General features: G+C 40.8%; 1 protein-coding gene and 1 pseudogene across 1 annotated transcript; one reads left to right on the top strand and one right to left on the bottom strand.

Moving 5' to 3' along the window:
• LOC110209014 (nicotinamide phosphoribosyltransferase pseudogene) overlaps positions 1–15074 on the top strand; it is a 36071-nt pseudogene extending 20997 nt beyond the window's left edge.
• A 5559-nt stretch (positions 15075–20633) lies between these two features.
• LOC110209013 (tripartite motif-containing protein 43-like) lies at positions 20634–22019 on the bottom strand. Its single transcript, XM_078149630.1, has 2 exons — positions 21527–22019; positions 20634–21443 (listed from the first exon to the last, which is right to left on the bottom strand). The coding sequence occupies exons 1-2, from the start codon at positions 22017–22019 to the stop codon at positions 20905–20907; spliced, it is 1032 nt and encodes a 343-aa protein (XP_078005756.1). The 3' UTR covers positions 20634–20904.
• Between the last annotated feature and the right edge of the window lie 1010 nt (positions 22020–23029).

Genomic DNA, 23029 nt, shown 5'->3' with positions numbered 1-23029 from the left:
TGGTTCAGTACCCTCATCTGTGTAATGAGGAAGTTACAATATATTCCTACATTTCCTTCTGTGATTCTAGTATATGATTCTAGTGGCTAGGATGGACTATTCTTTAGCATCCAGAAAGTTTCCTAATGGGTGACAATTATGGTCAAATGAATTGCAAGTATTTTTTCATAGCCTCCTTAGAAGATGTGGCTGAATCATTCTATATACCTGGCAGAATTATTCTGGAGATGGATTAGTATCAGCATTTAAAAAAAAACTATTTAAAACCTAGACTGGGTTCATGTTTATGGAGTCAGTCTATAGCCAACAGCAAAGTTTTCCATATGGCCTTTCCCAGTGATTTTTTTTTAACCACTGCCTTTAGTCCTCTAGCCCTTTCCCCCTAGTCAGAAGAAAACTTCAATAGAATCAATGCCTTAGTCAACAACTTTATGAATGGTCCATTCTCTGTAAGGTTGTTAAGACTCTTTCACTTTCAAGGCAGAAAGCTTGTGAATCAAGACATTTAAGCTGGTCAACTCAAATTTGCTTCAGCAAGGCTTAGGTGTGCTTAAACTGGTACAAGGAAGTTAAGATTGTGGGCCCTGGACAGATATGACTTATCATGTATTGATAATATTTATTCAAGGCTAAATGTTGAATAGACATCAGATCTTGCATTCTTAAATCCCAGAAAAAAATGGTAGGGACTTAACAGAAGAGGAAAAGATTAAGAAGAGGTGGTAAGAATATATAGAAAAACTCTATGAGAACAAAGTCTACTTGCTCTAAAACCTGAGGGGATTTTAGAGCTAGAACATAGGATAAAGTGAAAGGAATGCTATCTTTCTACCTGTGGGATTGGAGTAACTTGATTCCTTCAGGATTCAGTACCCATCTGTATATTTATGGTGTTCTACTAGATTGCTATGCAGTAGTACCCTTGGAAATTCATTAAATCTAATGATTGGTGAGGAAGATGTTCCTTAGTACCCAGAAAGTTTCCCAGTGGGTGGCCATTAAAGGCAAGGGGTTGATGTACATTGCTTTTAATGCTCCACTTAGGGATACCAGCTAGGTAGGGTTCTCAATAACTGCACAATTTTTTTCCCCCAAAATTTGGTCCATCTGAAGAATCAGTTGGTTCCAGAGTGAGAGGACATGGGTTAGAATTCCATTTCTGCTGCTTACCTATGTGGCCTTGGGTTAATTACTTAACATTCCTGTACCTCAGTTTCCACATATATAAAATAGAGGGGTGGATGAACTAAATAGCCTCTGAGGCCCTTAAATCTCTAAGTTGACACTCTTATAATCTCACAATACCAGTAGAAACCTAATACACATATGTGCATATGTCTCAGGAGGATGGGCTGGGCATGTGCTATCAACAATGAAGAAAAATCCTTGACCCCTTGATAAAGGTTCAGGCTTTGCTCTGTCCTACCCTCAGGGTCTTACTCTTTGGAGTTGTGTTGTTCATTGTAAGTGCCTCAATCTTGACCACAAGATGCTCAGTCAAAGTAGTTTGTGTTCCATCTGCCACCTGCTTTTGGAGGTATCTGAGAATTCACCAGAACAGGTGTACATTCGCTAAGTTCTTGTCCTTTGGAACAAGTGTTGAGGGCGTAACATTCTGGAAGGGAAGGATTCTGGCATCCTTCAGGGCCCTTCTCATAGGGTTCATTTGGATTTCATGCTCTACAACATGTACGCTGAAATAACCAGTGGCTGCACCGTAAACAATCACATCGCCAACTTGTGTTTAGGAAGGGTTCAAGGGAAAATGAAGCAAAGAGTTTAGGTTCCTTTAATACTTTACAGCCATAGTGTGGGAAAGATTCCTTTACTTGGTACCTACTACGTAGCACTCTCAGTGCCTAGCTGGAGACTCTGGCTAAAGCTTAGATAAGAGAAAACCTCTGCTTTCATGGAGTTGTGCAGAACTTAGGAAAAAATCCAGAGGCCCTCTGTAAATTTAGCTATATTTTCTTTGCCACTTGGCCACCCTAGTTTGAGAGAATATTTCATAAGACATTGTTGTCTGTGTTGAGTTCCAGGCGAATGCCCTGAGATAGAATTCTGGTACTGCTACACTTTATTCCTCTTTCCCATGTGTAGCTTTGAATGAGTCACTGACCTCTCTGACCTTCAGTTTCCTCATCTGTGTGAGGAGATTTAAAAAGTTTGCCCTTCAGATTCCTTCCCACCCTTAAATCTATGATTCCAATGGTTTAGCAAGAATCTGCTCTTGAGTAGAAAGAATTTGGTCCTATGGATGGTTGTTCTGGTCATGTGAGTAAGAAGTCATTCGGTCCTCCTGCTATCCTTCATATCAAGTTGTTGATTGAGGCTTGTTATGCTCCCTCAAACTTTGTCTTCTGGGACCTTGGAGAGCGAGGGGTATATGCCATCACTTTGAGAGTTCTTAAGCTGGGTGCATAATTTCTAATTTTCTTCTATCAGTTAGGGCTAGAAACTTTCTTTAGTGGTGTGTCTAGAGTCAACACCCTGAAGATATCTTCAGGAGTTGAGGTGTACTTAACTGTTTATTTTTTCCTTTTTTTGTTTTTTTTTCTTGCATGATTTTTTTAGACCACTGATGGATGAATGCCCAAAGGATGAGTAATAGATAGTCTGTGGCCCTGGGTTTTAGAATCTGATATGGTTGTCTATGGGAGGCTGGACTTGCATAATCATTAGTAAATATGGCTCTATTTCAGCATGGGATTTCCCAAAATGAGTGGACATACTTCCTCAGGGCAAAGGTATCTAGAGATCTGGCCTGATTCAAAATGTACAACAGTGCCAAGTAAGGAGAAGCAGGACAGCTCCAGTGCCCTCTTGTTTATGATTATGGATAGGCCAAAGTCTTAAGTGACTCTAGGTCTTTTCAAGAAAGCTCTGCAATTTTCTGAGTCATGGACCCTTTCTCAGAATAACTTTTAAATAAATAAAATAAAATACATAGAATTACAAAGGAAATAAATTACATTGAAATAAAAAAGTGATATCCCCTCCCCCAACCCACTCCATCCAAGTTTAAGCCCTTCCAGGTTAAGAATTCTTGTTTCATATCATAAAGGATTCTGCTTTCTGTTCTGCTAGAAGTGCTTTTTGGCAAAGCATGATGCCAAATGCTCTTATCTGCTTTAAACATCTCAAGTCCTAACATTTCAATTTCAGTCACTGTTGCCATTGATTTTTCAGTGCTTTGCTTCCTTGATATTCTCTGCCCAAAGTTCTGTCTAGGCATTTTAAAGGTGAAGAGTTTTGACCTATGTATACTGTGTTGTGGCACTTTTCACATTTGATTAGCTCTATCAATAATCCTCTGGTATGCTAGTGATCCTAACCAGTTCAGGGTGATGGAGCAGAATCCTCATCAGCATTGATGTTGGTACCATACACTTGCATGCCCACATCTGTAATTAAATTCTTATTCTCTAAAGTTTGTGGCTTCTTACTAAGTAAAACTCTTGAAGTTTCTGACCAACTCAAGTCCTCATTTTTCTGTCTCACTATTTTCCTTATACCATTCTGTATTGTCTGGAATTAGTTTAAAAAAATTACCTCTGTCCTATATAGATTGGGCATAGGGAAATGGACCACAGGTTTGAAGACAATTTGAGTCATTGGGGGAATTAAGACAAGAAGAAAATAACAATAAAAATAAATGTGCCGGTAGAAACTCTGACCTTGTGATGACTGTGGAAATACACTATGTAGGACTTAGGTGGGAATGGGGAGTGGAAGGCAAGGTGTTCTATGAACATATTTAGATGCAAAGAAAGACTTAAGAATTGAGGAGTTGGTCATAAAGGAACATGTCAGAATTGATTGCTGTTTTCTGTCTTTATCCTTGGATATGTGTTATGTCACTTTTTGCTGTGTCATCTTTGGGATTCTATTTTCTCACTCATATTTGAAGGACCTTGAGTAGGTGATTTTTTTTAACTTTCTGTCTTATGTTCCTTGCGGTTTGGCAGGAGGCTGTTCTGGAGTAGACTAGAATTGAGCTGATCTCTAAGGAGATGGGTAATCCTTCATGTTAGCCTTGAAAATCAGCTTTCTTAGAAAGCAAGTGACTTTTTGAAAGTTGGTTAAGATCTCCTGGTTTGGCTTGAGAATTAAATTTTTAAAAACACGCAACTTTTCTATGCTTCTTAACTGATCTAAGTTTTAGATAGCAAATCTGTTCACAAGTCATTTCTCTCTGATCTTTCAAGTAGCTAATCTGCCCTCCTCCCTAGCCTTCTGGATTAGGAAAAAATCTCTGAACTCAATGTTCAAGTTCCCCAATCTTATTCATTTCATTCAAAGGGGCTGTAGATTGTTGTAAAAAGCAATTTTATCAGAGTTGTGGAACCCTTGATGGATATAGCTTCCTCAATTTTGGCTAAATCCTCTCACTTAAAGACAATAGCTCCAAAGTTCTGAAATCTCCCTCACCAGCTCTCCCCACGATAGCTGCTGATTTCTTAGTCCTTACAATTCACATTCCTTTGAACCAGGCAAAGGAATACTCAAAATGTGGCTATGCATTGAGAATATAAAACTGTTTCCCATTTGAAGCCAAAACTTATTCGAGGTAGCTTCTTGAAGGACCAAGGTGTCCGAATCCCAAAGCAGTTCTGCTAATGAATATAGATATTTAGGCATTTGTAGTGTCTAGTAGAGCTATGCTGGTTTATCAAGATTGCCCTCACCCTCATGAAATTTAGTGAAGGGTATTTATCCTTCTACTAGATTCTAGCACATCTGTCATGAAATCATTAAGGAGTACAAACAAAAGGCTGAGATTTTTGATCATAGGAGTGTTTGTAGTAGGAAAAAGAGAAATTGTAGGGAGAGAAGTCTTATGTCCAAAGAGCAGGGAGAGAGGCCAATGCCTGCTTAAGCATGGCTTTCTCCCATTTTTGGTTTTCAGGCTCCACCAGACATATATTCTGTGTTTGTCTCTCAACTAACACTGTCAAAAATCAGTGAGACCTCCTTGGCTGAGACCAGGAAAGTGAATCCTCTGCTATCGTCTGGTGTCTGTTCTTACTCTTTTATTCTCTGCTGTCGCTTAACAATACCAAGGCTCTGATCCTCTTGTTCTGAGCTCTCTGGAGCTGCACTCCAAAAATCTTCACTGTTTTTTTTCTTCTTTCAGGATTTCTGGCTTATGGAGGTTATGTCCATCATATTTTTTCAGTGGTCCATAACTTTTCTTGGTAATGGAGGCTTTCCTTCATATTCCCAGGTGTTCTCATACCAGGAAAGCCTGGGTCCCCAAGACCACACTGAAGAATAAGGCTGATGGCAAGAAATGTCTGAAAGTTATGAATCTTCAGTCCCATATAGATTGGTCTTTGGAAAATAGAACACAATCTAATGATGACTTGCTAACATTGTGGGAGCAGCAAAAGGCCTATGCTTGTATGATGTGGTTGAGTATTCTCTTTCTTTCCAGCTCTAGTTGAACGATAATAGAGCAATCTCCATTTTGTATGCTTTCTCTTTTCCATATTACTGTCCATTCATGTGGTGGCATGCCATCTATCCTGTAGGTCTTTTCTTGTCTCCTTCAAACCCTTCTTGCACTCTTTAAACAAGCACTCATCCTCTCCAGATAAACTTGAAGGGTAATAAGGCATGGTGGATAGAGAGCAAGTCTTAGAATCGGGAAGATGGTTCAAGTCTTTCATGATATGTGCTAGCTATGTGACTCTGGGCAAGTGACTTAACTACTCAGTGTCCCAAAACAACTGAGATTAAGTTACAGAACAGGTATGTGTCCACTTTGGTAGAAGTTTCTTCAACTGGAGCTCTCTTTACTAATGAACTTATAAGTCTAGTAAAAAAAAATGATGATGAGAATGGATCAGTGTTCCTCCAGCTTGTGGTCATGCCATCTACTTCTACTGAAAGAAGCAGGAGCAGGGAAGGGGGAAGAGTGAGAATGGGATGCATCTCCCGATCACTGTAATTAGTTATGGGTTTGATGAGGAGGGTTTGGGGTAAATATCACTTGCCAGGAAACTTTGTGGTTAATAAGTATGATGTCAGTGAGTCACAGATCAAGTTGGGGGCATGGGAGTGAGTAAAAAGGAAAGGGCCAGTATCAACTTAGTATTTTGCTTGACTTTACAGGAGCTGGGTTGGTGATGGAGAGCACATGATGCTGTCATTGCTAATTTGGTTTAGCTAAACTGGAAAAGTGATTACATACACTCATATTGCCTTCCCTCCTCCTCTGCATCCCTCCCTATTCTCACTGACCCCTCACTTAGATGGGGCCAAGACAGACTGTAATACATATTGCATGTCTCACTTTTGTGATTCTGTGCAGTATGTCAGTTCTTATTCAGTCTTCTGGTTCCTTGGTCCTTGGATGCACAGTAACTAATAAGCCTTGGTTCAGGTTAATTCTTAGTATGGGGTGTGAACTTTCAAAAAAGTGTCTTGGCTCATCTAAATGGTTGAGTGTTGAGTGTTGGACAGGACTGAAATGAAAGGAAATGAAAAATAACAAACATGTATAAGCAAAATGAAAGATAAAATTGATTTCACTTTATATCAAATTGAGCTCCAAGTTGGGTTAACAGAAATTCCAAAGGGATAGGACTGGAAAAAAATTCAACTCTGCTTACACTATGGAAGAAAAGTCTCCAGTTGGTGAGCCAGAGAGCCTCTCCATCAAGAAGTAGGTGATGCTCACTAGCAGTAGAAATAACAATGTTCATTATCACATTACAAATATTTTTTTAAAATTTATTTTGAACTTAAGTACATAAAGACAAAAGAACATTTCCATGCATATAGCACAATACAAAAGATTAACTGTAAAACCATGAATTTACATTTCATAGTGTTTGCTTATTGTATAATTTTTCAGAAAAAGTACTAAACATAGTTTTCAAAGCTACTTAGCTTTCTATGCTTCCTTCTAAATTTTCTTTCATTCTCTGCTGTGTACTTTTTATATTTTTCCCTCTTATCCTCCCCTTCCCTCCCTACTGTATTTTTGAACATTCTCTTTGGAAGAATAGAATGTGTGCTATCGTGGTTCTTGGAGTAATCTCTGCCCAATAAGGTGACATTAATGATGTCTAGGTCAATCTGCTAAGATCTCATAAAATGTTAGGACATAATTGCCTCAAAGATTCCTGTGTCATATACTCCACCAAAATATTCTGCACAAATATCACTGCTCTGTCAAATTGTGTATCAGTTTTCAATGTATCTTCCTCGATTTCAACTTGATAGCACAAACTCACTACCAAGATCCCTTCAAGAACTTCCGCTATCACTGTATCCCAATGAGCTGAAACCTTCTTGATGCGCAGCACCACTGGTGCATTTTTGAATTCTTCTTGCTCTGGGAAACATGATGGGAATGTATGTATATTTTAAAATAAGACTGTTAGGGGCAGCTAGGTGGCACAGTGGATGGAGCACCAGCCCTGAAGTCAGGAGGACCTGAGTTCAAATCCAGCCTCAGACTAAACACTTGACACATACTAGCTGTGTGACCCTGGGCAAGTCACTTAACCCTAATTGCCTAAAAGCAAAACTAAATAACTAAATAAATAAAAATAAAATAAGACTGTTAGCCTGAGTATTGCTATCATAGTCTTGCCATCTTATATGGCCATATTGGGCCAAACTGCCTCATTCAAAACCTGGAAATTACTGGATATGAATGTTGGTGGTATCAGCACTCTGGGCTTTAGCAACTGGTCTAATATCTTGCTCTGGCCCTTTTTAAGTGGTAACCATAACTTTATGTGAGGACACATATTATTCAATGGCCTTCACTTCTGGCAATGTCTATCACCCAGATTGGTGTCATGCACCACTTAAAGGAAGACGATTTAAATTTCCATTATGTGTGAATTGCCATTCATCATATGAAAGTACCCCTTCTATATGTTTGGATGCCAAGGGTAGTAATTATGGCATATACTTCTATTTGTTCAGGTTGATTGATTTCTGCCTGTGGTATTGGCAAGTGACTAACTTCAATGTATCTTCTTCCAGAGCTGATGAGTGTTAAGCCATAATGACATCCTCTTGTTGCTTGAGCTCATTTGATTTTAACTTTGTCACTTTAGACATCCTTTTGTCAGTTAACAAATATTTATCAAGTACTTCCCATGTAGCAGGTTCTATAGTAGGTGCTAAGGACATAAGGGTGAAAATGGAATCTGCCCCCAAGGACCATCATTTGAAAGGGGAAATATATGTATATGTCATAGATGAAAGGTAATCTCAGAGGGAAGGAACTGGCTGGTGAAAGGGGATGGACCAGAAAAGGCCTCCTGGTGCTGCTGCTGTTTAACTAAGGTAGTGATGAGGGGCAAAGCATTTCAGGCATAGGAGATGGCAGTGCAAAGTCTGAGATACACAGACTGTCATGATATAGGAACCTCAAGTGGCTTGTGATGTTGGATAGCATATGGAGGAGAGTAATGTAGAAGACTGGTAAAAGAATGCCCCCACTCTAGGCAGGCCTTCATCACCTTCCACCTGGACTATTGAAGTAGCCTGGGGGAGGGGAGGGTCTGCCTGCCTCAAGTCTCTCCTCATTCAAATCCATCCTCCATTTAGCCACCAAAGTGATCTGATCTGATGCCATCATTCCCCACTCAAACTCTAGTGCCTTCCTATTGCCTTTAGGATCAAACATAAAATTCTTTGTTTAGCATGTAACCAAGTTCTTTATAACTTAGCCTCCTCCCACCTTTCCAGTCTTCTTTTACTTTATTGCCCACCCAGTACTCTCTGATCCGATGACACTGGTCTCCTGACTTTTCCAGGAACAAGACACTCCATCTCTTGGCTACAGATATTTTCTCTGCCTGTGTTCCATACCTGGAATGCTCTCCTTCTTCTCAACCCTGCTGACTTCCTTGACTTCTTTTAAGTCCCAGTATCTTTTTTTGGCCTTTTTTTGTATCTCTAGCACTTAGCACCAACTCTTGGCACAAAGTAGGTGCTTAATATACTTATTGAGGGAAAAGGTAGGAAGGGACCAGATCATGAAGAGCTTTAAATGCCGAGTAGAAGATTTCATATTTGCTCCTGGAGGTAATAGGGAATCAGAGGAGAGCTGATTGTGTGGAAAAGTGACATGGTGGGACCAAGCACATATAGAACCTGTTTTTTTTTGGGGGGTGAATGGCCTGAACCTGCTTTCAATGGGTGAGCTGCTGGCGGGGGAGGGGGTGGGGAGGGAGAAGGTGCAGGATGAGTCAATCATAGATCTTTCAGCTGATGCCCCAGGGTCCAGTAGAGAGAGATGACTGCTCCTACTCTTGCTTTTGCTTCTTATACTGTTGAGACTCCCCCATTTTACACTTCCAGGGGACAAGTGAAAGGTGAAAGTGCCATGCAGTTCTGAAACCTCCCCCCTCTTGCCACCAGGAATTCAAGCTGTGGCTAAAAAGTTGGCCTTTAAAGGTAGGTAATATGATTTGTTCAGTTCTTGAATGGAAATTTTCAGATCAGAATGGATTTAGCCCGTCATCAGGCAGAGCTTGAATATGTCTCTCTGTTAAGACCATATTTAATACCTAACTTGTCAATGTGTCTCAAAATGGCAGAAAAGCACCTGAATAGAGTCTCATGTCATGGCTTTCAAATATGGCAGCTCACTCAAATAGGTGACTAATACCAAATGGCCCATATTTGTGTTTGGGCTAGAGACAGAATGTCTCCCCTCAGATCAATCATGTAGTTCAAAGCTTTGTGAGAGCAGTGGTGTGGGGCAAAGGGCTTCTTGGTTTCTTGGCTAGAGTGAATAAAGGGAAAAGAATTGAGGGGGAAAGAGGCAAGCAATTAGGCCAGAATTTACTCCCTGCTTTAGTTCTTTGTCTCAGCTTTTTACATCCTTGGGCAAATGTGTCCTATTAATATTGGATTAAAATGCTATGACTCTGTAGATTCTTCACAGATTTTTTTGGCCGAATCTTTACCTTTGATTTGGATATGGCATGTCTGTGGACATCTGTGGATCAGAGCCAGAGGCAGTTATGGATAGGGTAGATGATTATTCTCCTGGTCTGTTGAATAAATATTGGTATATCTCTATGAGACAAATTTTTTTTCTGCTAAGAGAATGACTTGATTATCTATTTAAAGATAAGTAAATTTTTGAAAAATGAATTAAATAGATATATATGTAAAACCACCACATTTAAATTGTGGCCCTTTGAGACAACACTGACTTCATCCTTCTCAGCAAGTGCTTAATTTCCTGAGGCAGATCCACATTGAGTTGGTGGCCTGCTTCCTGCAAAACTAGCATGAGGTCCTTAAGGGTTTGCATATGCTGGGATAGTCTGTTCTGGCTTGCAGTATCCTCTTCCTTCCTTCATCCTTTCAAGACTTTGGGATTTTTCCTCCACCAGGAAGTGGTGCAGTCTGTTATTCTCCTGTGATCATCCAGTGCTGGTCAACAATATGTGTCTCCTCCTGAGCAAGAAGTTTCTCAGCTCTCTCAAAAGGCTTCTCCAATGATTCAACTGCTGGAGCTCCTCCCTACACTTGTGAGCAGCCTCTTCTACAGAAGAGAGCTTGGGAGCCCCATGCTCTGGGCTTTGGGAACATCTCATACAGAGGGGTGTCTGGTCATCTTCACAAAAGAGCCTGAGCACTTGCTTGTGCCTGGCCGGCTGGCTCTGTCCTTCAGTACTCTGCAATAGCTGGGAGGGAGAAGTTACTAGGAGACGAGGATGGGAAATTCGGGGAAGACATGGTAAAGAAAAACTCCTAGAGTTCCATTGTAACAGTGCTTGACCTCAATATAATGTAAAAATAATTTGTTGAGGGGGGGTTTCTAAACAAGACAAGCTTAATAAGAAATTTGGTCTCCAAAGCTAAAGAAAAGGCCTTTAGCTCTGCTTGAGCAGACTTCTACCCTGGTTTACCCTATATTGTTCCTTCCCCTCCCCCGTGAGATGCTGAGGGAGGTGGGTAGGTGGGACTCTGCACCTGGTTTTCTTTGGAGGTCTCTGTACCCTGTGTTGTTAACTTAAAACTTTATCCCAGGGTATCAGAATGACCAAAACCTCCAAGTGGAGGTTCACATCTTCAGCAGGTGCTGGGACTGCCATGTGTAAAGTTTACCATAGGCTGTCTGCAGCATCTCTTTTATGTGACTTGCCAAATTTGTACTTATACACTATCTCTGAATTTTTTCTTGGAATGGGCAGAACTTAGTAGCTTGGAATCATTCCAAATTGCTCTTCATCTTCACTACCTTTTCTTTCCCCCCCCCCAATTTTATTAATTTATTGATTTATCAACAATCACTTCCATATGCTTTTGAGCTAAAAGTTTTTCTCCCCCTTCCTCCCCCACACCCTCCCCAAGACAGCTCACAATCTTATTTGGTTTTATATTTACATTCCTATTAAAAATATTTTCACATTAGTGAAGTTGTAAGTAAAAATTAAAACCAATAGGAGGAACCATCCGAAACATGAAACAAAACTCAGCAGAAAAAAGTGATAGCGATTTGACTTCCATAGTTCTTTCTTTGGATGTGGACAGCATTTTCCACCCCGAGGCCTCCGGAGATGTCTTAGATCCTCATAATGCTGAGAAGGGTTCAGTTTAACATGCTTAGTCATTGCATAATGTGGCTGTTATTGTGTACAAAGTCCTCTTGGTTCTGCTCACTTCACTCAGCGTCAGACCATATAGGTCTTTCCAGGTTTTTCTGAAGTCAGCCTGTTCATCATTTCTTGTAGCACAATGGTATTCCATTACATTCATATACCACAACTTGCTCAGCCATTCCCCAATTGATGGGCATCCTCTCAATTTCCAATTCTTTGCCACCACAAAAAGAGCTGCTATGAATATTTTTGTACATGTGGGTCCTTTTCCCATTTGTTTGATCTCTTTGGGATATAGCCCTAGAAGTGCTATTGCTGGATCAAAGGGTATGCACATTTTTGTAGCCCTTTGGGCATAGTTCCAAATTGTTCTCCAAAATGGTTGGATCATTTCACAACTCCACCAACAATGTATTAGTGTTCCAATTTTCCCACATGCTCTCCAACATTTATCATTTTTCTGTTTTGTCACGTTGGCCAATCTGATAGGTGTGATGTGGTACCTCAGAGTTGTTTTGATTTGCATTTCTCTAATCAATAATGATTTAGAGCATTTTTTCATATGACTATAGATGGCTTTAATTTCTTCATCTGAGAACTGTCTGTTCATATCCTTTGACCATTTATCAATTGGGGAATGGCTTGTGTTCTTGTAAATTTGTCTTAATTCTCTATATATTTTAGAAATGAGGCCTTGATCAGAGAGACTGGTTGTAAAAATTCTTTCCCAATTTTCTACCTTCCTTCTAATCTTAGTTGCATTGGCTTTGTTTGTGCAAAACTTTTCAATTTAATGTAATCAAAATTATCCATTTTGCTTTTCATAATGTTCTCTATCTCCTGTTTGGTCATGAATTCTTCTGTTCTCTATAAATCTTATAGGTAAACTATTCCTTGCTCTTCCAGTTTGCTTATAGTATCATCCTTTATGTCTAAATCATGAACCCATTTTGACTTTATTTTGGTATATGGTGTGAGATTTGGGTCTATGCCTAGTTTCTTCCATACTCTTTTCCAGTTTTCCTAGAAGTTTTTTTCAAAGAGTGGGTTCTTATCCCAGAAGCTGGGGTCTTTGGGTTTATCAAATAATAGATTACTATAGTTATTGACTACTGTGTCTTGCATATTTAACCTATTCCACTGCTCCACCTCCCTATTTCTTAGCCAGTACCAAGCAGTTTTGATGACTGCTGCTTTATAATACAATTTAAGATCTGGAATTGCTAGGCCACCTTCCTCTGCATTTCTTTTCATTAGTTCCTTTGATATTCTGGATCTTTTGTTCTTCCAAATGAATCTTCGTATTATTTTTTCTAACTCTATAAAATAATTTTTTGGTAGTTTGATTGGTATGGCACTGAATAATTAAATTAGCTTAGGTAGGATTGTCATTTTTATTATATTAGCTCGGCCTGCCCATGAGCAACTGATGTTTTTCCAATTATTTAGATCTGAATTAATTTGTGTGTAAAGTGTTTTGTAATTGTGTTCATAGAGTTCCTGGGTTTGTTTCAGGAGGTAGACTCCTAAATATTTTATAATGTCTACAGTAAGTTTAAATGGGATTTCTCTTTCTATCTCTTGCTGTTGGGCTTTGTTGATAATATGTAGAAATGCTGATGATTTATGTGGGTTTATTTTATAGCCTGCAACTTTGCTAAAGTTTACTATTTCAGGTAGTTTTTTACTAGATTCTCTAGGATTCTCTAAGTATATCATGAGATATACTTCAGACTAGTTCATGTTCCCTTTTGATGTTGCAGATGTGGGTTTGTTGACAGTGTTGTCCTCTTCAGAATTTCTGTCTTGATCTTCACCCTTCTCATAATATGAATCTATGGTATGTTTCTTTTTACTCATGGTGTTTCTTTATTCCCTGGCCTTTAAAAAGATTGAGCTCTGCTGCTTGGGAACAGAGGGTACTGACCCAAGCTTCTTGTGTTGGGAGCCTAGGTCTTAGTCACTGGCTTTGCATTCTGGGGCCTCTTATGTTGGCAATTGGAGGCTGTAGGTTTCTGGCAGCTTACCTCGTTGGGCTGGAATCAGCAAGGTTGGCACTTTCAGGCAATTCTAGGTTGCCTACTTTTCCTTTCCTTTAGCTTTCTTCAACTCCTTTTAGATGGGTGCTGCAGGGTGTTTATCTGCCTGGGGCCCCCTGCAGTGTTGTCTCCCTCACTTCTGCTAATGCACTGGGAGATTCCTTTTCGGTAGAGTGCCAAGGCACCTGGTGGTTTTCTGAGCTGTTTTCCCCGGTATCCCCCCCCCCCCACTCTGGCACTCGGAGGTCCAGGTGTTGGTGTTTGCCTTTTCTACCACATGTGCTTCAGGATTTCTTCACAATGGAAGCTGCAAGGCTCCGACAGCTCACCTGGTGTTGGGCTGGAACCAGCAAGGCCAGGGCTCTAGGAAGCCTTTACGTAGTTTTCTTCACCTCCTTTCAGAACGCAGCAGGGTACTTATCAGCCTGGGGCCCCTTGTAGTTCTGCCTCCCTTATTTTTGTTGAGGCACTGGGAGACCTGTTTGCTGGGCTGCTGCACTGCTGCTCCCCATCTTTCTTCTAGTTCAGCTGTTCCAGGGTTTTTTTCTGGGATGATATTTTCTGGGATTTCAGAGGTTGATAGGGAAGAGTGAGAGCAGCTACCTTTTCACTCCCCATCTTGGTTCCCGGAAGCCTTCACTACCTTTTCTTCTAGAAATGGTTTGTTAACTGGAAAACAGTACCAGAAATGCCTCAGCTCCCCCACAGCCAAATCCAAGTGTTGAAGTTCTAACTGACTGTCATCTGGTACCACCTGGTTTATAGCTTGCAGTGCTCCTCTAGGGGTTAGGGCTGTGATGGCACCACTTGTAGTATCACTTGAAAGAACCTGTGTTAGTTTGGGTGTGTAAGTTTCCATCTCTTGCTTACTGCTCTGAAAAGAATTGATAATATCCTGACTTGTTGCATATTGGAGGACTGAATTGGAGTTGGGCCATAATAATATCTATCTGCCTTCTTCAGGTTTAGCGCAATTGTTTTTATACTATTATCTCCCCCCAAGTCTTCATATTCAATGGATTCCTGTAATTCCATCCTATTGACTGGTGGCTGAAAGCAGTCTGATTCCCAAGGCTTCTCATCTGTGCTGCTGTTTTCCTTACAAGAAATTGTTGAAGGCATAAATGGGAAAAAAAATGGAGTATTGAAAATATTTCCTAAGGTTGTGGTAGAGAATTGACACTGTAGTGAAAAAAACATATTCTCAATGGTTCCTGGAAATGCAATTACATGGTTACCAATGGCCTTGGAATTAATGTCTTTAAGAACCCAGTTGCTGATCTCAAAGGTGAAGAAAAAGGCCGGCTATCACTACATGAGACACCCAGTGCAAATTTTTCTTTCCCTCAAGAAAGATCTCCTGATCTTGAAAAACACGGTCATCATCTTCTCTATGGTGTTTAAGAATGGGAAAGTGATAAGAAGCTATTCATTGATGGACTAAGGAAACTCATCCAGTTGATAGTGAACTAGAAAGGGCACATCACTGAGTTTTGTTTTCTGTTTGTACCTGTGTGTACAGATCTGTGTCTGCGGGTTTCTGTTTTATGATACATTACGGCCAAATTATTTGTTGGTTCATGGCCATACAGCCCCGATTTCTTTCATTTTATTTTTAGCCAGTCTCTAGAAGATTTCAAATTAGGAAATGGCACCTTACTCTGTAAAAGACTTAATGCTGAAATAAGCTTTGTAGAGCCTTTGTCCAATACAGTGATTCAATCTGGCATTAATCTTTTCACAAATAACAGATCTGAAAAATATTTTTATATATAAAAATATCACATGAAACATATTTACATAAACTCATCATGATTGTTTTGTGCTTCTATTTAATTTGCATTTTTATACTAAAAATATTGTGTAAGATATATTTGAAGTTTCATTGATTTTTAACTTTGCCACTGTTCATGCTCTTATGAGCTCAGACTTTGAAGAAAATACTTGAAGATAAATTTGTTGCCTTTTGTCCATCAATCAGAAGGTAAAACATGGCCTTAGTGAAGTTCTTTGTGTTGTGTCTTCAGTTTCCTTAGGGTGTCTGGGCCTTGCCAGTTCTTGCTTGTTCATCTCTGGCACTCGGTTTCACCATCAGTAAAATGGAGGCATTGTAAAAGCACATAGTTTCTCCAAAGTCCTTTCCTACTCCAAATCCTCTTGCATTAAGGATCTGACAAGAAAGTGTTCTGGAGTTTACAAAAGGTCTTCAAATTGGCTGTTGTCTGAGGGCAATAAGGAATTTTTCCTTTTTTCCTTGAAGTCAGTGAGGTGTAACCAGATTTTTGAGTAGCTACTTGAGTGTGTGTGTGTGTGTGTGTGTGTGTGTGTGTGTGTGTCTGTGTGTTTTGCTTTAAAGAAGATGATTGATGCCTTCTAGACTGTTCATATTTGTTGGTGGGTCTCAGGAAGCACTCACTCAGAAGGCCAGTAGGACCTGGGCTGGCCAGACACCAGGAAGTAAGATTTGGGATGAAGATCCATATTCTTGGCCAATCCCTTCAATTATCTCTTCCTCTGAAAGAGGACTCTGACTTCACTTAGCTACAAGGGATCTTGGGGGCCATCTCATTCAGTCCCCTTTACTTCACAGCTGAGGAAACTATGTTCCAGTGACAGCAACTCCTAGACCTGAGGTTGATTGCTGGGCACTGATTATGCTGACTTGCCAGGATCACATCACATATGCCATGGAAATATCAGCTGCACACTAGTTGAGGGAGAATTGGGGCAATTAGCTAGGGCCAGTCATTCAGCTCCTGTATCAGAAGCAGCTTCAGACTTGTCCCATGTCTTCATCATACATCTGGCCTCTAACTCAATACCCTTTAGATATATTCTTAACCAAGGAGAATGGTGGAAAGAGGAAAACGCAGAATCTTTGTCAACAATGGAAGTAGTCACTATAATTAACTATTGATATAAAAGGTACAATGTGCATTTCTTTCACCTGAAATTTTGTGATTTTTCTGTTTCTTTCAACTTTGTCACCCCAGACACAGATTTTTTCTGTGCATACTTGCTCAGAGTGAATATAAATAATTGTTTTTCTTTTGGCCAGCAACCCTGAAGGTCTTCCCTTCCTAGTTTGATTTTTTTTTTTGTTAAAGGGGGCATCCATTGAATCTCTTTTTAAAGAGGGCTATTCACTGAATGGGAGGTACCTCACTCAAAGTGAGAACCAGAGGAATCCTCAGCTTAAAAGGGCCAGGGAATAAAATTGCATCCTGGACCATCTCTTGTCATCCTGATGATCATGTGGCCACTGGACCCAGATGGTTCTGGAGGAGAAAGTAAGCCTGGTGACCTGCCAAGGCCCTCCCTCGCTCAAATCAAAGTCAATTGCAAGTCATTCCATCATCTCCATGATGTCATGGACCTCATGGAGAAAGAAGAACAAACACAACAGAGACCCATCATAGAGATGAGTGAAAAGTGAGGATAGAACCTCAAACCAAATTAATGGTGATGAAAGAGTATTTCTTCTGAAATTTGTGCTAGAACTTTCTACTCAGATTCTCATTGTGGCTGGAACATAGTTAAGTGCCCTTAAATAGCCATTCCCACACCCATATTTATTAGCCATATATAACCAGCCCTTATATACATCAGGGATTCATTCCCAATTTGGGATAGGAATATTCTGAGGGAGTAGGAATTGATCACAGGGCATTGGGAATACTTGCCAACTAATTTTATTATCTTTTTTCTTTTTTTTAAATTTATTTTGATTTATCAACAATCACTTCCATATGCTTTTGAGTTTAAAATTTTTCTCCCCCTTCCTCCCCACCACCCTCCCCAAGAAGGCACACAATCTGATATAGGCTATACATTTACATTCCTATTAAACATATTTTCACATTAGTGAGGTTGTAATAAAAATTAAAAGCAATAGGAGGAATCATCAGAAAGAACAAAAAAAATTCAACAGAAGAAAATAAAAGGATAGCGATTCAATTTTCAGTTATGATTACTATCTGTGTCTTTTCTCCATCCTTTTTTCCCCCGTCTATGCTTTTCTTTCTCCTTTCTCCTTCCCTCCCCCTACTAGTGTTTTGCTTTTGACCAAGGCCTCCTTCTCTCTCTCCTCCCTTCTATTATCCCTTTACCTTTTCTTCCCCTTTGCTCTTACTGCTTCTTTCCTCTCTTCTATCCCCCTTCCCTTTTCTTTCCCCTTTTCCCTTCTACTGCCTATAGGGCAAATTTGATTTCTGTACCTAACTGATTATGTTATTTCCTTCTTGAGCCAAATCTGATGAGATTAAGGTTCAAACAATGCTCACCATGCTCCCTTCTTTCCCTCTGCTGTAATAGGATTTGGTGTCTTTTCCTGTAACGTAATTTACACTTGTCTGCCTCCTCCTTTCTCAATACATTTTCTAAGATCAGACTAATCTACTTACTTTGATCCATTTAACCCAGTTGATTAAATTTTTTTTATCATTACTCAAAGTCAACTAATATCCACCCCCTTTTCATATACTCCTTTAACATGGTGTAATAACAATACAGTTCTCAAGAGTTGCAGGTGTCATCTTCCCTTGTAGAGATGTAAACAGTCCACCCTTATTAACAACATTTTGTATCTTTCTGTCCCATTTACCTTTTTATGTCTTTCTTGAATCTTGTACTTGAAGATCAAATTTTTTGTTGAGCTCTGGTCTTTTTATGAGGAAGGTTTGGAAGTCCCCTATTTCGTTGAATATCCATCTCCTCCCTTGAAAAATCATGCTCATTTTTGCAGGTTAGTTGATCCTTGGCTGCAATCCAAGCTCCTTTGCCTTATGGAATATCATGTTCCATGCCCTGTGGTCTTTTAATGTAGAAGCTGCAAGGTCCTGTGTAATCCTGACTGTGGTTCCATGATATTTAAATTGTTTCTTTCTGGCTGCTTGCAGCACCTTCTCTTTCATCTGGTAATTTTGGAATTTTGCTATTATATTCCTTGGCATTGTCAATTTGGGATCTCTTTCAGGTGGTGAGCAGTGTATTCTTTCTATGGTTATTTTACCTTCTGGTTCTAGGACTTCAGGGCAGTTTTCCTTTATGATTTCCTGAAAGATACTGTCCAGGCTCTTTTTCATCATGATTTTCAGGTAGTCCAATGATTTTTAAATTGTCTCTCCTGGATGGATTTTCCAGGTCAGTTGTTTTACCAATAAGGTATTTTATGTTTTCATTTGTTTTTTTTTTTTTGGTTTGATCCTTGCTCTCTCATAGAGTCATTGGTTTCCATTTGTCCAATTCTAGTTTTTAACAGATTGTTTTCTTCTGTTAGTTTTTGTACTTCCTTCTTCAATTGGCCAATTGTATTTTTAAGGGATTTTTTTCTTCAGTGTACTTTTTTTTTCCTGTTTGCCAATTGTGTTTTTTAGGGACTTGTTTTCTTCAGTGTACTTTTTTTTCCAATTGACCAATTGTATTTTTTAAGGACTCTTCTACCTCTCTCATTAGATTTTTAAAATCCTTCTTGAGCTCTTCTAGGAAGGCTTTTTGGGCTTCAGACCAGTTCATATTCCCTTCTGATGTTGTAGATGTGGGTTTGTTAACAATGTTGTACTCTTCAGAATTTGTCTTGATCTCCACTCTTGTCATAATATGAATCTATGGTACGTTTCTTTTTACTCATGGTTTCTTTATTCCCTGGCCTTTATAGAGATTGAGCTCTCCTGATGCAGAGCAGAGGACACTGACCCAAGCTTCTTGTGGTGGGAGCCTAGGTCTTGGTCACTGGCTTTGTGTGCTGGGGCCTCTTATATTGGCAATTGGAGGCTGTAGGATTTTGGCAGCTTACCTTATTGGGCTGGAATCAGGAAGGCTGGAACTTTCAGGCAATTCTAGGTTGCCTGCTTTTCCTTTCCTTTAGCTTTCTTCAGCTCCTTTGAAATGGGTGTTGCAGCATCTTTATCTGCCTGGGGCCCCTTGTAATGCTGCCTCCCTTGTTTCTGCTAATGCACTGGGAGATTCTTTTGCTGTAGAGTGCCAATTCACCTGATGGTTTTCTGAGCTGGTTTTCACTGGTTCTCCCACCCTCACTGAGGCACTTGGAGGTCAAGGTGTTGGTGTTTGCCTGCTCTACCACCTGGGCTTCAGGATCTCCTCCTGGTTGACAGTTGGAGGCTGTAGGGTTCTGATAGTTTACCTGGTGTTGGGTTGGAATCAGCAAGGCTGACTCTAGGTTGCTTTCTTTAACTCCTTTAAGATGAATGCTGCAGGGTGCTTATACCCCTGGGGCCCTGTGTAGTGCTGCTTGCTTTATTTTTGCTGAGGTACTGGAAGACCCATTTGCTGGGCTACTGCACTGCTATTCCACTCTTTCTTCTAGTTCAACCGTTCCAGGTTTTTTTCCCCCCCGGGGTGATATTTTCTGGGTTTTCAGAGGTTGATAGGGGAGGGTGAGAGCAGCTACTTTTTTACTCCACCATCCTGCCCTCAAGGAATTTCCAATCTAATGAGGAAGACACAACACCCAAAAGGAAGCTGGAAAGGGGTGTCTTATCTTTTTGTAATTAATTTTATTCTGATGTGTGTAAGGGGGCAGCTAGATAGGGGAAAATGGATAAAATACCAGGCCTGGAATCAGTAAGTCTTCTTTTGTTTTTTACTTCAAATCTAAACTCAGATACTTAGTAGCTCTGCAACCCTGGGCAAGTCTTTGAACCCTGTTTGCCTCAGTTTCCTCTTCCATAAATTAAGGTGGAGAAGGAAATGGCAAACCACTCTATCATCTTTGAAAAAGAAAAACAAAAAGAAAAACAAAACCCAAGTAAGGTCACAAAGTGCTGGACAGGACTGAAATGAAATGAAAAAATAACAAAAATATGAATAAGCAAAGTGAAAGACAGAATTTATTTCATTTTATATCAAATAGAGTGCAAAGTAGAGTTTACAGAAATTCTAACGTACTAGGAAAGGAAAAAAGATCAAAACAGCTTACAGTATGGAAGAAAAGTCTCCAGTTGGTTGGCAGGGAGCCTCTCCATCATGAAGTAGGCTGGCTGGTGAAGGCTGGACATTGAAGGACCCCAGCCAGGGAGCCTGGTGGTAGGTGGAGAATTCCTCCCTGGAGAAATGCTCTCAGAGAGGAATGGCATCAAACACAAAGATGAGACTCCATTAGACAGAGTCATGGGAGCAGCCCTTGTTCCTGGAAGTGGGGGGCCAGGAGAAAAGATAGGTGTGACAGGCTCTGGGAAAAGAATGGGGTAGAACTTCTAGAAGAGGGAGCTCTGGATGGCATTGTAAAAGACAAGAGTGCCAGAAGCATATTCCAGCTATACCCCAACCCTGGGCACAGTGTCTTTCACTTGATGGTTCAGTGATCCAGCATAGGTTTGGAAATGGTAATCCTCTCCCTTCTTGATACATTGAAGCAGGAACAGAGAGGCACATGAGTCCATGTTCCTACCTTTTTTTCTCTTCAGATGAGGAGTAGAGATGCCCAGTATCCACTGAGGGAGTTGAGTCACATCCACCTCCCAGTACTGTCTGCCTGAGCTGAAGGCCTGATCAGCAAAGACATAATGCCAAGCAGGGTCCTCAGGGTGCTTGATTTCCACCTGCCAGCCTTCTGCAGCCTTCACACTCTTCAGATCCTCAGAAACAATCACACAGGGACTGGCTGATGTGGGATCCAGTGTGATGTCCACTCTGAAACGGTTGAGCATCTCCATCATGCCAGGAATGGGGTATTCTCTCAGCTCTGGGGTGACAGCCTTGACCCTTTGGGACAACACTGACTCAGTCCTTCCTAGCAACTCCTTGGCTTCCTGTAGCAGATGCACATTGGGTTGGTGGCCTGCTTCCTGCAGCCCTACCGTGAGGGCTTGAAGGCTTTGCATATGCTGGGAGAGTCTGTCCTGGCTTGCCTTTCCTCTTCCTTTATCCTTTCAAGACATATGGCTTCTTCCAACAGGAGGAAGTGGTGAAGTTTGTTATATTCTCCTGAGATCGTCCAATGCCAGTCAACAGCAGGTGTCTCCTCCTCATCAGGAAGTTTCTCAGCTTCCTCCAGATGCTTGCCCAAGTCACTCTGAATGTGCTGGAGCTTCTCCCTGCAGTTGTGAGCAGCCTCCTCTACAGAAGAGAGCTTGTGAGCCCCATGCTCTGGGCTTTGGGAACATCTCAGACAGAGGGGTGTCTGGTCATCTTCACAAAACAGCTTGAGCCCTTCCTTGCACCTGGCACACTGGCTGTGTTCCTCAGTGTTCTGCAAAAGCTGGGGGCAGAGCCAATTGGTCAGGTCAGTCAGCTCTGCTAGGCTCCCATTGACTGCTGGGAATTCTCTGACCTGGGACACCTGCCTGCATTCAGGACAAGAGAAAGCTTGAGTGGCAACTCTCCAACTCCAGGAGAGACATGCTCTGCAAAACCTGTGCCCACAACCCATGGTGACTGGTTCATAGAAGTAGCTCCTACAGATGCCACAGGTGATTTCCCTCAGCCATTCCTGCAGCATTTCCCTAGCAGCAGCCATTCTTCTCTCTGCAATTGCTTGTTTTCTAGAGCAGCTGAGATGAAGAGACTTCAGGTCTTGCAAGAAGCAAGGAGGCAGTGCTTCTGAGGGGCAGGATGGTCTCCTTTTACAGCAGGTAGCCCTGCCCCTTTAGGGCCTCCCAGACAAGGTGTCAACTCCTCTAGCTAGCAACCCTGCAGTCCAGTATAAGAAGGACATTCGTAGGGTGAACTTAGAGCATAAGCAGCAAAGGAGTGCTGGGAATACAGTAGTGCACTTGGAGTTGGGTCTAATCTTGCTTCAGACAACTTATTAGCTGGGTGATCCTGAGCAAATCACTTAAGCTGCATTCTCCATGTCTTCATCTGTAAGACTGGAATAATCACAGCACCTCCCTTACAGAATTGCTTTGAAGATCAAATGAAATGTGTAAAAGTGCTTTGCAAACACTCATGGACAATATGCTTATTGGAAATGAGCACTTAGTGCAGCCTGTAGGGCATGCTGACTCAGCAAAATACTAGGCAAAGCCTCAATCATTGCAAACGTTCTTTTTGGGTGTCATGGAGCCCTTCTTTATCAGGCTGGTGAAGTCTATGGGCCCCTTCTCAGAATATTTTTAAATTATTGAAGGAAATGCTGAGTTTCAGTTACAGGTTTAATGAAAGAAAGGGGGAGAGAGAGTTACATCTCTCTCTGTCCCTCATCAACTCATGAGATACCCAACTACTTAGCTGTTTAGCCCTATCAGATAGCTGGCATCCATAGACTCATGTTGGGTCATCAGAAAGAAACAACTTGAATTACTAGATAAAAAGTGAAGATGTTCTTTTGACAATATTTCCACCTTATTTTGGTGAGACCATACAAGCATTTTGCCTACTCCCAACCTTTCATACCATTTTACACATCTCCACAATAGACATATACTACTTCATAGCTAG

Source organism: Phascolarctos cinereus, unplaced genomic scaffold (genome assembly GCF_003287225.1).
Source record: "Phascolarctos cinereus isolate Bilbo 61053 unplaced genomic scaffold, phaCin_HiC Scaffold_1;HRSCAF=81, whole genome shotgun sequence".
Classification (NCBI taxonomy): Eukaryota; Metazoa; Chordata; class Mammalia; order Diprotodontia; family Phascolarctidae; genus Phascolarctos; species Phascolarctos cinereus.
This window is presented reverse-complemented; position numbering and strand designations above follow the sequence as displayed.